Genomic DNA, 16,258 nt, shown 5'->3' on the forward strand with positions numbered 1-16,258 from the left:
TTTCAGTCAAATTATATTATATTTTTATTAAATATTTCATACAGTTTCAACTCTAACTATTTTTATTTAATTTTATAACTATTTGTCTTTAAAAAAACAGTTGTCTATGTTTGAACTGTTATTACTAGTTACAAAATCAGAATGCAAAATATGAAACAAATAAATAGATAAGGTGTTGATTTTTTTTTTTTTATAAAAATTATTGTGAAATATAAATATTAGATGTATATATGGAAGAAAGAGAAAATGATGTGTTAAGGTAAAAGTGTAAAATAGGATGTTGAAAAAACTAAACCAATGTACATAGTCTAAGAAGTTTATATTTTGTTTTCATCTACTCAGTGAGCTTTAATTGCTTGAGACGTACTAATGAACTGGAAGAGATGCGTCAGAGGCTGGAAGCAAGAAAGATGCTTGTGGAGAAGACATCAATTGCTTGTAAAGTCACTACACAAGATGTTAAAACGAAAGAGGATAGTCTGAGTGCAGAGGTGAGATCTTTGCTAGTTGGCGGCACAACGCTTTCAATCGCTAAAAGCAAATTGCAGGTACGATCTCATTCAACTGTCTCTTGGTTTTGTTATTAGTTAGTGATTTTGGGCGAGTATATATTGTTCGTGCTATGACCAATTGGTGAATGATTGACTACCTTATACAGTATGTTCTAAAATCTAATCACTCAATTTCTAGAAAAAAAATTTTTTTAAGAACCTCTAACAAGAGTTCTCCCATTTAACCATGAAAAAATCAATTACACTAACAAGAGTTTTAAATTTTTCAAATCACCCAATTAACTATAAAATTATTTATTCTCTTTTCAGATAGAACAAAATGGTATGGCCAATATGAAAACATCCGGAGTCCGACTATATAAAATTGTTGATTCTCTTTTCATAACTGATTCTCGAAATGGCCTTTTCATCTATTTAAAATTATTATAGTTACAAAGGGAAGCTATGAGAAAGCTATGAATCTCTGGTACTTTCAACTTTATGATTGTATTCCCGGCTGAGCACAACATTCTTATGCACCCATTTCACATATTAGGTGTAGTTGGTGTATTCAGTGGTTCCTTATTTAGTGTTATGTATGGTTTTTTGGTAACTTCTAGTTTAATTAGGAAAACCACAAAAAATGAATCTGCTAACGAAAGTTATAGATTCGGTCAAGAAGAAGAAACTTACAACATTGTAACTGCTCAAGAGTTTTAAATTTTTCAAATCACCCAATTAATTATAAAATTACTCATTCTCTTTTCAGATAGAACAAAATGGTATGGCCAATATGAAAACCTCCGAGTCCGACTATATAAAATTGTTGATTCTCTTTTCATTACTGATTCTCGAAATGGCCCTTTCATCCATTTAAAATTATTATAGTTACAAAGGGAAGCTATGAGAAAATGAAGATTTTTCATGACACAACATGAGTTTGGAACCAAGCCAACTTCAGGAAGCTTATCTTCTTCCATTGTCTTATTTCATTAATTAACTCATACAGAACAAAAATATGGAAGTCCAATTTGAAAACACCCGACTATATGTGAGAATAAACGAAGCTGTGATGCGTCAGAATAATCACAAGTAGTAGTAGTAAGCATTCATAGTAGATTAAGGAGATGAAACTCCGATATGTGTCAAAAGGGCTACAAAACCAGAGGCCTTTTTGGTCACGGCAATAAATAAACCAAAGAGTTTTCAAACCATAACATAAAGAAGAGAGAGCCCCAAAAGACTAAAGTTGGGGTTAGACTAGATAGAGAGAGAGAGACAGATAGTCAGAGACCAACTTAAAAGTCAAATCAGGTCTTTTATTTACTGATCTACCGTTACCCACGAGCCACTTGATGACGACGCTCCTACGTTTGGTTTGCATCCCCATGCATCATCATCCCCAGTGTTGGTTTCCCAGCCTCCACCAGTGTTGGCTTCCCAGCCTCCACCAGTGTTGGCTTCCCAGCCTCCACCAGTGTTGGCTTCCCAGCCTCCACCAGTGTTGGCTTCCCAGCCTCCACCAGTGTTGGCTTCCCAGCCTCCACCAGTGTTGGCTTCCCAGCCTCCACCAGTATTCTTGGAACTAAAATCCCAGCTACCCCAGTATCCTCTTCGTCCACCAAACCCACGACCGCCATCACCTAGACTGGACCAGCTTGGACCCCCACCACCATAGTTGTTGTTCTGGCTACCCCAAGCAAAACCACAACCATCCTGTTGACCCCAGCTTGATCCAACGACCTGGTTGCCCCAGTTAGATCCCCCACTAGAATAATTGTCCTTCCCCCAACTTGATATGCCATCGTTTGCCCTACCCCAGTTAAAGCATTCGCCAAATCCACCAACAGCATTCGCTTTAGCCCAGTTTGAACCGCCAATGCCAGCATCCCATCCTCTTCTTCCATCAAACCCCCAACCACCAAGCTGTTCAGAACTGCCATAACCTCGTTTGCACCAGTATGGAACCTGTCCACCATCTTTGTTCTCCTTAACCCAAGCAAAACCACCACCATCATGCTTGACCAGGTTAGATCCTCCAACTAGTTCAGCGTCTTTCGGGATCCGATGTGTTCCCCATAACAGTTTAAGCATCTGACCGTTGACATCAACCCATGAGGAGTGCTCTAGCATGGCCTTCTCTGCAGCTTGGCGGGTTGTGTAGGTGAGAAAAGCACAGCTCACACCTCTCATGCCAAAGTAGACAATAGACTCGATTTCTCCATAAGGAGAGAAACGATCACGTAGGTGCTCCTCCTGGACATTGGAGTTGAGACGACGGAGGTAGAGGGTTTTGACGGTTTGATCCCTAGGTGGATCCAAAGGGCCCATGTAAACCATTTTAAACAGTAAATCAACGGTTCCCGGATCTGGATTTGGATCACTTAAACTGCAGAAAAAAAAAAAGTTCATGTTAAAACAGAGAAGAAACATCACAAAAGTGTGTTTGAGAAAGAGCGAGCTTACCCAGTAGTACGATGAGCATTTGAGTTTCTGGGAAAACTATGTGAGAAAGGACATTCATCACCAGCACTACACGTGCGACCCGATTCGAAGAAACCGCAAATCGCTGGTCGGTTCATCCTAAACCGATCAACTTGGCTCTGCATATAAACACCAAGTTTGCTCTGCATATAAACAACCAAGCAGCAAAATAAGATTAAAACCTCTTTTTTTTTGTGCGAACACCAATCTATGATTAAAACCTAATCATATATCGTTCTAAGCAACCCATTCATTATATATTAAAACAATTCCGATCCAACACACACAAAATTTTCAAAACCCTAAACATAGACGAAGAGTAGCAGATAAAACATCGACAAGGTGAGATCCACGAAAGTTATTACCTTTGAGCGACTCAAGATCCGGTTCCTCTGATCCTTCATTCTCGACGCCTTCTCCTCTCTTACAAGCCCAATGGCGAAATAGGCGACGGCTCTTTCCTTACGAAGCGACAATCTTAACTTCGGATGAACCTAATATATATACGCGACGGCTGCTATTTCTTCATTAAATGCCCTTACGGGCCTCTGACCTAGTGTGTCTCAGCCCATTTAAGTGTATACCTTATCAAACTAAAATCTTCATCATTAAAAAAAATATATATAATCAAACATATTTTTCCCTAAAATAAGAGTATTGGTTTTATTAAAACAAGTAAATGAGTTTCTAAAATATGTGATATTACACAACTATATAGTAATCTTATATATTTTAATAAAGTTGAAGTACCATTTTGAATTCACCCTTAATATTTACCAACTTGTGCCACTCTTTTTAATTAAATTTTTTTAACATACACGATTGGGCTCAAAATCTTTGCAAATGGGCTCAAAGTCAAATTGTTCCATTAAATTCATTAGGCATTAACTTTTTTTCGTGTTATTTGGTTGATCTGAACCGAATTTAACCAATCGTGTGTGTTTGGTTATCAAAACCATTATAAATAAAAAAATCGATTTATATCAAATGTATTTTAATATATCTATAGATTTAATTCACTGATCATGGCATTAGCTATAATGGAATGGTTTGCTAAACCATTTATTTATATATTATACAAAAGGAAGATTTAGAGAGTTATTAGGTATTTCTTTCAGTATATTTCCCTACTATTAAAACTACATTGCCAAAATTTATAAATATTCGAATGAGATTTAAATCTATTGACATCTTACATTGTTGTGTAAGTGCAAGCATTACATTATTGTGTTTTGACATGTCTATATATTTAATTTAAAACTAGCACCCGGAGAGTCAAAATCTAAGTATACTTCTTAAAGAAACAACTTAACTAAGATATTTTTGAATAACTCTTACAAAAACAGGAGAAAATAATAATGTAACCGCTGCTTAAATACATACACAATACAAATAGATAGTTTAAACATAACAATATTTCTATTATTGTTATGAAATGAAAGTATTATTATAAAAAGAGGAAGCCAAATTTTAAAATCACTCTTGCACTAACAGTCATAAATGAATATAAGAACTGTGCGATTCCTTGCTTCTATTGATGTTGATCTACTTGATTCTTGATGTATGAACTATAGAATGGAAACGAGAACACACACAAGCTGATTACCCAGGTTCACCCCACTCCTCCAAATTGGAGATGCCACTATATCTCCTAGGGCTGAGCCTTGATCAGCAATCCACTACTTAGCTCTAATCTTGAGTTTGGATTACACTAACAGTACCAGAAATGACTAATGCACACACTAAATAAGAAGTGTAGATTATCAGCTTATACAATCGTTTTTAAGTAGAAGAGGAAGTCAAAGATAACCTTTGACTTGGATATACAAAAGCATGAAGTAAGCTACTGAACCACCAAAACAAAAAAAAACAAACATCACCACCAAAAGTAACGCTCAGAAACCAACACATTCTAAAGATGAAGATGGTTACTTGCAACCGAGAATCAACAAAATAACAGTCAGCCACCACAAAAGGCACCAAAATAAAAGTGCAAAAGGAAATGCCTTTTCAAGCTTCTCAGCATATTCTTTACAAGAGAAGAGTATATCTTGCTGCTGGTGCGTCTCTTCTCTGTTCGTTTGCTTTGCTTGACCCTCCAAATTGCTAATATCCGCTAGTTTTCACTTTTCTCCTCTGTGCACTGCTCATCAAAGATTCATTACGAATACAAACCTCTGCATAAATTTCACCACTGTGTTAGCAAAACCCCCAACACTAAGGTCAGAGCTAATAACAATCTCACCGAAACGAAATCAAAAACCCTAAATTCCAATAAAGGCATTAGTCGCGAGCAGCGAATGGGACGCGAGCGAGGATAGAGATATAATAATCCAATAGAAAAGACTCATAGGTGACCCCAAAGTTTTCGAATTTGATCGAAAAGGGGCAAAATACGAAAAAAGGTCTCACGAGATGAGAACAGTCAAATCCGGATAAATTACAAAGAGAAATCGAAAATGAGAAGAAGTAAGATTTTAAATTCGAACCTTCAGCAGCATAATTATCGCCGTCGAGAACCGTGGCGGAGCTCATGGTGGAGGCGGGGACGAGAAACCCTAAGTATTAAGGACTGGATCGGATTTTGGAATTTGAATCGAGGAGGGAAGACGAAGCAGAGTGAGCGGAGTGTAGGGTAAAACCGTCAAATTTTTATTCGATTCTTACTGAAACGACACACTACTTGTCGTTTTGATATATGTAGTGATTCGAATTATTCTTTGTCATCACTCTAAATATATTCCGAGCTGTTATGAAAATTTCATAACTTGAAAGTTACTTGAAAGTTTTAAAATACTAAAACTATGATTGCCTCGTAGCTTGCTATCTTTTAACAAAAAAAAAAATATGAAGTAGTTAAATTTATTCTATTTTTCCCCTCTTTCTTTTCTTTTCCCTTTTTAAGTTTTGTATGTTTTCTTTTTTATCTTTTACTTTCGAAGATATAATTGACAGCTTAATAATTGCACCAAAAATCTATCATTATTTTTACAAACTAAATGATATACAAGCATCCTTGACAAAAAAAAAAAATTGATATACCAGCATCATAGTTAGATTCTTAAATGGGTCACTCTAAATAGAGGAGCCCCAAGGAGAGGTTTGGATTGCATATTTTGCTAGTTAGAGCCATTTTTTTAGCAGACTTGGAGACCTTTGGAGATAAGTATCTGATGGTGCCGAGTCTTTGTTCTCGAACAGCCAGTTGCAACCTACCCTAATGAACCAACAAATCCATGGGAAGACTGTGATTCTATATGGAGAGAGAAGTGAAATTGTGTCAAAATCATTGGTACGAACGCTACGTTGAGAGAGAAGTTTGATTGGAGATCATAGTTTCAATCCATAGTCGGAAGAGGTGTTCAAATCCAAAGTAGCTCATTTTCTCACCACCATTTTGTATCAGAATGTCTCCCAACATAACTATTATCTTTAACTGAACTAAAAGAATCATAATTCATCTCAAGTTTCTAAACAACAAAATTTTATCGATCTACAGCCTTGCTCATGCTCGTACTTGTATTTTCACGTCAGAGGTATTCACCTAATCAGATATAGAACATAGAAATGTTATATTTATTGCAAGTTTAGATTAATAATTCGTTTATATTTATTACCATATTTAAGAAACTTCTGTTTTCTAATTTGGCTGGTCTTTTTCAGAAAGATAAGAGGAGAAAAAGAAGGGGATGTTTATAATGGTGGCTCATAAGAGGGTCCATATACTCAAGAGGACATCTATCACCAGCTTCTTCGGGCCTTAACCGTCCTTTCAAACAAATCCTCTCCAGAAGGAGACAATGTCAATGCAATACGTTATTGTCTGTCCATTCAGAGTTTACAACAATATAGGTAATGAAAATGGGAAGAGGACACACTAGATAACAAACCTTGCGGTTTCTTTAGTTTCTATAGCACGCTATTACTCCAGAAAATCTCCTACAAGATATTATTATCTAATCGTATCAGACTGTCACGGCTAAACAAAAGTGTTTACATGGTTTGTGGTTTCAGTTTCCTAAGAAAGTTTCAGAATTTTGATGCAACGCTAATCATTCATTGTGTAATTAAGCTGTTGTGTTCAAACATATGTCAAAGGGCAAAGGAATTGAAAACCCCAAAAGATGAACGGAGACTAATATGTTTTGCCAAATCCAAATCAAAATCCTGAGCAAATCTTGGCAACAAAAACAGTCTACAAACTAAGAACTAAGTTAAGGATCAACCCTTATGTCTCCTCGATTCCCTGCATAGGTAGAGAAGTGAATAGTGATTTCACAGTGAGTGCTCTGAACTCGGAACGTGCCACCTACACAGTTCACCAGAACCTCCGGGTAGAAATGTGGCTCCTCCACGTGCATGTAGGTGTGTCCACTCCGGAACACTTCCAGGCTGATCACTGCGCCACACTCACCACACTGATAATCGAAGTTGATTACTCGAGGATGCCAAAAGGAGTCCAAAATGGTTGGTAACTCTGACATTCTGCAAAAAAAAAAATCAGTATATAAGAATGGAAAGATAACAATTTCAATACACACATAGCAGTAGAGAGAAAGCATTAGCGATTGAATCTACCACATGCTTTTTATGAAAAACTGGAACTTTGAGCTCTATTCATGCTTTTTATGAAACAAGAAGCAATAAAAACTGGAACTTTGAGCTCACCACAGGTCACAAAAGAAACATGCTTTTTATGAAAAACTGGAACTTTGAGCTCACCACAGGTCACAAAAGAAACATGCTTTTTTATGAAACAAGAAGCAATAAAAACTGGAACTTTGAGCTCTATTCATTATCCCTTAAAATTAGGGTTTCAAGATTCAAAATCGCAGCGATAGACTCTCACAGGCTAATCTTTTATATAATGGGAAAGGACTACTAGGTATAAGAGAAAGATGGAAGAAGCTCTCACTACGTAAGATTACCTACATCACACCCAGAAACTCATCTATCTAATCCTCAGCAAAACACAGGTGCATCAAAAGACAGATCCAGCGACTCAAAACGAGATACTTGAAGATATATTCCGAAACCCAGAATAAAAGAATAAAGAACAACAGAAAAAGAGTAAAGCTTTACCTGAGAGGAAGGATTTGCTTTCAATCTCTGATTCTTGCTTGCTTCGACGAAAAGGCGAGGTTCTTGGGATGTGAACTTTGTTTGTTCGCCAAGACAGACAAATATAGAAGATTTTATTTTACGAGGAATTTGCTATCAATTGGGCCTTTACTGTTGTATAGCACGAAGCCCATACTCTAAGATAAAGCCCAGTAGTAGATCATAACGGTCAAACGTTTCGTACTTCAAATTTTGAAAAAAAAAAAACATGTTGTACCTGAAATAAAAATAAAATGTGACACTTGTAATGATCAAACAATAAAAGACATTAAAATTTTTTTACATTTGTTTTACTAAAATTTAGATAAAAATATTAAAAAAATGTGTCAATACTAATAATGTTTTCGATTGCAAGAACAATAATATTTAAGCTAAAGTACATAATTTTGGGTTTTTGAGCCAGTCCTAACCCAAATGGGCTTAGATCCATAAAATCCAAAGTCTCCGAAAGCCCCAATTTTTTGGGCTTATAAAACTAAATCCAAACTCGATAAATTTTAGGAGTAGACGAGTTCAAACTCCAAGAGTCAATCCTAATTAACATGTCTAACTGCTATTTTGGATTTTTTTATCCATTATGTTATATGTGTGTTGATTGGATTTAGGAAAGCTCGAGATTGTGCAACAAATGGAAGGATGGATACTAATGATAGGTTAAGGGTAGCCGGTTTATGGCACTTAATGCACATTATTCCTCAATCGCTTTTCAGTAATTAAATTCCTCAAAGATAAATCATAAAAAATCCTCAACTAAACATTATGTGTAATAATCCTTCAACTTTAATTTCGTTAACGTATGTTATCTTTCGTTTAAAAAACCATAACGGATGGTGACATATGATAACAGTTTATAAGGTGAAGATTTATAATGTTATTAACTTAGTTGAGGTTTTTTTACGATTCAAAAATCATTTTAATTTTTTTTTATCATTTATACATTGTTTTAGATTGATATAAACGTTCAAAACTAATTTATAAATTTTAATACATTGCTTTATAACCGATTTATAAAGCTTCATAAATATTTTAATACTTTTACATATGATTAAGTGTCACAATGATTTTATAAGTTTTTATAATTTCTGCTACTTGTTAGGATAATATAATCTAACATTATTTGTGATACTAATGAAACATAAGTAATTCAATAAATCAAAAATAATATATCAAAAATATTATCAAATTTATGAAATTAGTTTTAAAGGCTTATAAATCAATCTAAAATAATGTATAAATGATAATAAATATTTTAGAACATTTAATGTCTTTCAATGATAAAATTCTTCAACTATTTTTGAATCGTAAAAAAACTCATCAACTAAATTTTTAACATTATAAATCATGAACTTATAAACTATTAACGTATGTCACCATGCGTCACGATTTTTTAGACGGAAGTTAACATATGTTAACAAAATTAAAATCGAAAGTTTATTTTACAAAAATTTTAATTGACGGTTTTTTTTTACAATTCATTTTGAGTTTAGAGGTTTAATTACTAAAAACCCTTGTTATAAAAGTAATATTATAAAATAGTATGGGAAACCCCCATTTAATGTCTCTCTTGCATTATCAGGCAGAAGTGAATATAAGTACGCTAATCTGTAAAACATATATAGATTTTTTTTTTTTTTTTTTTTGTCGTCTTCCCATCTAAGCTAGATCAAGTGGAGAGCAGACGAGTCGATTCTCCGAGGAGCATCTCCATCTGTCCGGGTCTGATCTATATGGGAGAAAATATAATCTCTGGATCTTGCCTCTTTCGCTAACGCGTCTGCCCGGCCATTCTGACTCCGAGGAATATGAGATAGTCTCACATCCTCGAAATCATCTTGTAACCTCTGGAACTCTTCGAACTCTGTCGCGAATGCTGGCCAGTCCATCGGGTTTGTAATCATGTCCACTAAGTCCAAGCAGTCCGTCTCGAACCGTACCGAAGTGATCCTCCTGTCTCTCATACATGCGGCTGCCCAAAGTAATCCTTCCATCTCAGCATGTAAGGCTGAGAGGCTCCTGTTATACGCCCGTAATCCGAAGTATTCTACGCCCATTTGATCTTTAAGACTCCACCCTAAGCCACTGACACTGCCATTATTGATCCATGATGCATCAATTTGACAGGTAGGGATTTGGGGTATCCCATGGGGCACTGTCTCAACCTCTATAGTAGGAGGATCGTCATGATCTTCATCTGCTTTCTCCTTTTCATTAGCCTTCCTCCAACATTCTGCCTCAAGAGACGCATGTTGGAGGGTGGCAAAGGGAGATACGTCTCTCCCATTGAAAAGTTTATCGTTCCTCGCCTTCCAAATGTACCAACAGATCCATGGAAAGGTATCGAATTGTGGTCTCAGAAGAGCCACCTCTTTTCTCTTCCATAATAGGAAGTTCATGTTTTGATATATAGATGTACTCGGGAAGTAACCCGGAAGGGACGGATAGTCCGATAAAGCCCAAACCTGAAGAGCTGGTGGGCATTCAAAAAGAAGATGATTAATCGACTCCACTGGGCCAGCACATCTAGGACAACTCCTATCGGTGCCCAGGTGTCTATACATAAGCCTCTCTGCCGTCGCCACACAGCCCGAGATAGCCTGCCACAAAAAATGCTTCATTTTACTCGGGGCATTTATCTTCCACACATGGCTTTGTAGGCCCGTGATACTTGGTTCTAAAGCCCCTTCCTGTGAAAGACTCAACTTGGTCGATCGAAGTAGGTCATAACCGGTTTTAACTGAATAAACTCCTGATTTTGTGTGGTTCCAAACATATCCATCCGGAGCACGAGAGCGGGAGGGCTTGAGCCCAAGTATCAAAGGGATATCATCTGAGTGGAAAAAATCCCGTAGAAGTTGTATATCCCACTCCTTGGTATCATTCCTAATAAAGGACTGAACAAGGAGTTGGGGTAGTCTGTATACAATGTGGTCAGCAGGTTTAGGCGGTCGAGCCACTATATCTGGGACCCAAGACTCACTCCAAACCCTCGTATCTTGACCCGTGCCAATTGTTTTCCGTAACCCCGAGATGAGTAGAGGTTTTGCTGCCATGATACTACGCCATCCATATGATGGTGAGTATGTACGCCGATCTTCCAAAGGAGAAGTGTGATTATAGTACCTTCCTTTTAGAACATTTAATGTCTTTCAATGATAAAATTCTTCAACTATTTTTGAATCGTAAAAAAACTCATCAACTAAATTTTCAACATTATAAATCATGAACTTATAAACTATTAACGTATGTCACCATGCGTCACGATTTTTTAGACGGAAGTTAACATATGTTAACAAAATTAAAATCGAAAGTTTATTTTACAAAAATTTTAATTGACGGTTTTTTTTTACAATTCATTTTGAGTTTAGAGGTTTAATTACTAAAAACCCTTGTTATAAAAGTAATATTATAAAATAGTATGGGAAACCCCCATTTAATGTCTCTCTTGCATTATCAGGCAGAAGTGAATATAAGTACGCTAATCTGTAAAACATATATAGATATGCAAACCAGAATTAAATTAAACCAGTGTGTCATCAAATCAAAGGGTTGACTTTTCAGAAACAAGAAATGAGAAACACTACCAGAAGTAGTCACTTAGTCTGACTAATGCACACACCCATTAAAAGTGTAGATTTTTTCTTAGCTTACACAATCGTTTGTAAGTAGAAGAGGAAGTCAAAGTTAACCTTTGACTTGGATATACAAAAGCACGAAGTAAGCTACTGAACCAACAATCTTTAGCATATTAAGAACATAAGCTAGAGGCTAAGAGGAGATTCAGCAGTCTCGCCGCAACTTCACTTTAAGCGAGACTTCTCTGTATGATTGCACTTTCTCAGCGGCATGTCTCGATGTTCTTCTCATGGACGTTCTTCTCATCATTCCTCCGGTTTCCTCAGCTTCAGGCTTGTTCTTTGATTCTTTTTCATGGTCCTCCGAAGAAACCGTCGATGGTAAAAGATCACACTCTTGGACTGTGTTGATGCTTATAGACGGGTCTGTCACTACAACATCTTCGATGGCTCCATTAGTTTCTGTAGCTGTTTGGGAGTTACCCTTTGCTGATTGCCTTCTCGTTGTGACCCTGACGAGTAGACCACAAAGACAAAACTCACATTACATCATTGACACTCTAACCTCATCAGCGGAAATGCAGGAAGTTTCAATCCCACTAACAAACCTGCGTGTCCCGTTTGTATCTTTTGTGTCACGTCTGCTTTCAGATGGTTCTACAGCTTCAGATCCATCGCTTACTAAGCTTCTGAAATATTATCAAAGTGAGAAAAATCCAAGTGGTCTTAGCTAACTTAGACAGAGAAAACCAAAAACAGTATGTTTCAACAAACCTTGCATCATCAGCACTCAAGGTTTCAGTCACTTCCGGTTCTTGGAAATCAAACGTTGCAGACTGTTGTCTTGAAGAGACTCTGCCCATTCATACAAGAAATTAGTGACCTCTGGTGCATTGTTTTAAGTGACATCTATAAAGGATGCTACTAGTAAATAGTAGGTTATTCAAGCTGTTACAAACCTTCTCCTCTTGATCGTCTCCTTGGCTTCGTCTCTCTCATGGAAGCTTTTACATGGTTCAGCTTCTTTGGGCCTTAACCGAGCTGACCCTCTTCTCAAAGAAAGCCTGTTCGAAACGGACACAGTGTCAGTGCGATACATACAACGTAGGAGATTGAAGTGGAAAGAGGACAAAAGAATTAACACTAACTAACAAACCTTGCGGTTTCTTTAGTTTCTTTGACATCATCCATCTCAAGCACTGTTTCTGTTTGTTCACCTACTTGCACATCAAATCTGGAAGATTTCTTTCCCACACATTGCCTATGACAAAACAACCAGACAAAGGAATCGAATCACAAATAAGATATTCTTGTCTTCCTCTTGTTTCGGAACAGAAACTGATATTTTAGAAAAATGTAATTCTCGGACTGAGTATAAGAACCTCTTGCTATGCACACTGTCTTTTACCGCGTTAGCTGCATCAATAAGAACCTTATTGTCAACAATAAGGCTGGTCCCTTGAGAAACAAACCCTTTTTCAGCGTCATCTTCAGTCTGACACGTTACTTCGGGGATAACAGTAGTATCTTTGACTCCGGAAAGTTCCCTACAAAACAAACAATGCCAATAAAGGTTTACTTGACTGCTAAAAGCTTTCACACAAAACATGTATTCAACATGAAGCAGATAGGGGCCTTTCAGTGTTATCCAGGGGAGAAAATGCAAGTGATTTAGCTAACTTAGCTATATACTATCAATCAACGGGATAGAGAAAGCCAAAAACGATGTGTTTCAACATACCTTGCATCATCAGCACTCACGGTTTCAGGCACTTCCGGTTCTTGGAAATCAAACCTTGCAGACTGTTGTCTTGAAGAGACTCTGCCAAGTAATACAGGAAATTAGTGACCTCTAATGCATTGTTTTAAGTGAGATCTATAAAGGATGCTACTTGTAAATAGTAGGTTATTCAAGCTGTTACAAACCTTCTCCCCTTGATTGTCTCCTTGACTTCGTCTCTCTCATGGAAGCTTTTACATGGTTCAGCTTCTTCGGGCCTTAACCGAGCAGACCGTCTTTTAAAACAAATCCTGCTCCAAACGGAGACAACGTCAGTGCAATACGTTATTGTGCAATGGGAAGAGCCCAAAAAAAAAACACTAGATAACAAACCTTGTGGTTTCTTTAGTTTCTTTGGCATCATCCATCTCAAGCACTGATTCCGTTTGTTCAGTTTCTTGAACATCAAACCTGGTAGATTTCCTTCGTACACATTGCCTATGAAAAAACAATCAGACAAAGAAATCGAATCACAAATACAACATTCTTGTCTTCCCATTGTTTTGGAACAGAAACTGGTATTTTAAAAAATTTAATTGTCGGAATGAATATAAGAACCTCTTGCTATGCACGCCGTCTTTTATGGGGTTAGCTGCATCAAGAACAAACTTACTGTTGACAATACTGTCAACAATTTGGCTTGTCCCTTGAGAGATAACCTCTTTTTCAGCGTCATCTTCAGTCTGACAGTTTACTTCAGGGATAAAAGTAGTATCTATTACTCCAGAAACTCTCCTGCAAACCAAACATTACCAATAGAGGTTTACTTGACTGCCAAAAGCTTTCACAGAATACATGGATTAAACATGAAGCAGATATGGACCTTTTACTGTTGGCGTTCTCTTTAATCTGTATTGGCTTAACAACGGAGCTTTCTGAGGCTGAAAATGAAACGATATAGGGTAAGTATGAAAAAATATATACATCTAGAATCAATAATGAAGATATGATAAACAGTTTACCTTTTATCCTTGACGTTCGCTTTCTCTTGGTATCTTTGGGATTCATGTCATGCGCCTGAAAAGGTTCGCAATATCCATCAGAAACGTTTGATGGAACCTTGAAGTCGACAACAAAGCCAAATACAGTGCTCAATAAAATTATTTCATGCTCAGGAAATTCGAGTTAGCACCTTATCTTTCGTAGAGTCATCTGTAGATGGAAGTCCTTGCTCCTGGAAGAAATTAGGTGACAAATTCTCAAGTTAATAACTCTTCTTCCAGGTAACTATAGTCAATGGAAATATACTAAACAAGTAACTTGCCTCAGTCTGCATTTTCCTGGCTTCGAGTAACACATTCTTGCAGCCAAGTTCATGCTGAAGTAGCTTGAGCTAAAAAGGTACACACAGTGTCAGTTGATCGAAGAAGTTGTAACATAATGAAATACGAAAGCCTAGTTTTAAGCAACTTCAGTTCCAGAAAAACATACTCTGTCTCTGTTTGTATTGAGTTCCTGCTAGGAAAAAGAAAAGACAATGGAGCCAAACTTAGATCACATTATTTTAAAAAAAATCTCTTAATCTCTCAAAAACTGAACCATGAAAACTAAAGATGGAGAACACACCGCCAACATATGACTGTTAGCCTGTGCAAGGTGCAAATTCTTTTCCTGCACATTCCGTAAGTTAATCCTCAGTTTCTGAATCTCAACACCGCTCAGCTCAATAATTTTACTGCAGCCACAAAAACAAACATCACCACCAAAAAAAAACAAAAGCTCATCAAACTCACAAGCCAACACATTCTAAAGATCAAGATGGTTACTTTCTGTGCGCTAGAGCTTTCATCAGCGTCATGTTCTCCTGAAAAACCAATAAAGCAATCGAGAATCAGCAAAATAACAGTCTCCCACCACAAACGCAACAAAAAATCAAAGTGCAAAAAGGCAATGCCTTTTCAAGCTTCGCAGCATATTCTTTAGAAGAGAAGAGCAAATTTTGCTGCTGCTGCTGCGTCTCTTCTCTGTCCAAATTGCTAATATCCGCCAGTTTTCTCCTCTGTGCACTGCTCGTCAAAGGTTCCTTATGAATACGAACCTCTGCACAAATTTCACCAGTGCGTTAGCGAAACCCCTAACACTAAAGTCAAAGCTAATAACAATCTCATCGAAATAGAATCAAAACCCTAAAATCAAATAAAAAGGCATATGTTGCGAGCAGGAGCAGCGAATCGTGTACGAACAATAATAGAGATGCAATTCAATAGCAAAGTTTTCGAATTTGATCGAGAAAGGGGGCAAATTACGAAAAGTCTCGCGAGATGCGAGGAGTCAGCTCCGAACGAATTACAAAGGGAAATCGAAAATGAGAAGAAGTAAGACTTAAATTCGAACCTTGGGCAGCATAATTATCATCGTCGAGAACCGTGGCGGAGCTCATGGTGGAGGCGGGGACGAGAAACCCTAAGGAAGACTGGATCGGATTTTGGAATTTTGAATCGAGGAGGGAAGACGAAGCAGAGAGAGTGTTTGGGACTTGGGATTGTTTTGCACCACTGCAGGTTTTGTAGGGTAAAACCGTCAAATTATCTATGCGATTCTTACTGAAACGACATACTCTACTTGTCGTTCTTTGTATATGTGATTATTCGAATTAACTCAGAATTATTCTCCGTCATCACTCTTAATATATTTTTGAGCTGTTATGAAATTATTCATAAAATTTTCAAAACATTCAAATTTAATTGAAAATTTAAAAATACTAAGACTATGACTGCCTCGTAGCTTACTATCTCTTTAACAAAAAAATATATGAAGTAATTGAATTTATTCTACTTTTTCCCTATTTATTTTCTTTTTGCTTTTAAAAA

General features: G+C 36.9%; 2 protein-coding genes across 4 annotated transcripts; both read right to left on the reverse strand.

Moving 5' to 3' along the window:
- Positions 1–1,584: 1,584 nt before the first annotated feature.
- On the reverse strand, positions 1,585–3,540 carry LOC103847588 (heterogeneous nuclear ribonucleoprotein 87F). Of its 3 annotated transcripts, none has more exons than XM_033281531.1 (4): positions 3,341–3,540; positions 2,958–3,118; positions 2,057–2,880; positions 1,585–1,984 (listed from the first exon to the last, which is right to left on the reverse strand). In XM_033281531.1, exons 1-4 carry the CDS (start codon positions 3,377–3,379, stop codon positions 1,815–1,817), a joined length of 1,194 nt encoding a protein of 397 aa, XP_033137422.1. In that variant the 5' UTR covers positions 3,380–3,540; the 3' UTR covers positions 1,585–1,814. The 3 variants fall into 3 exon arrangements, with proteins under 3 accessions (XP_033137422.1, XP_033137421.1, XP_009122930.3); XM_033281530.1 differs by having other exon boundaries at positions 1,585–1,912; positions 1,961–2,880; XM_009124682.3 differs by having other exon boundaries at positions 1,585–2,880.
- Positions 3,541–4,799: 1,259 nt separating this feature from the next.
- Positions 4,800–16,051, reverse strand: LOC103847310 (SHUGOSHIN 2). Its single transcript, XM_009124367.3, has 21 exons — positions 15,783–16,051; positions 15,343–15,488; positions 15,215–15,252; positions 15,015–15,123; positions 14,880–14,903; positions 14,713–14,781; positions 14,581–14,622; positions 14,411–14,465; positions 14,272–14,329; positions 14,007–14,183; positions 13,782–13,886; positions 13,595–13,699; positions 13,410–13,490; positions 13,051–13,215; positions 12,825–12,929; positions 12,628–12,732; positions 12,443–12,523; positions 12,277–12,357; positions 8,058–12,180; positions 5,465–7,460; positions 4,800–5,152 (listed from the first exon to the last, which is right to left on the reverse strand). The coding sequence occupies exons 1-19, from the start codon at positions 15,826–15,828 to the stop codon at positions 11,874–11,876; spliced, it is 1,899 nt and encodes a 632-aa protein (XP_009122615.1). The 5' UTR covers positions 15,829–16,051; the 3' UTR covers positions 4,800–5,152; positions 5,465–7,460; positions 8,058–11,873.
- Between the last annotated feature and the right edge of the window lie 207 nt (positions 16,052–16,258).

The sequence above is a fragment of the Brassica rapa genome, chromosome A10, assembly GCF_000309985.2.
Source record: "Brassica rapa cultivar Chiifu-401-42 chromosome A10, CAAS_Brap_v3.01, whole genome shotgun sequence".
Lineage (NCBI taxonomy): Eukaryota > Viridiplantae > Streptophyta > Magnoliopsida > Brassicales > Brassicaceae > Brassica > Brassica rapa.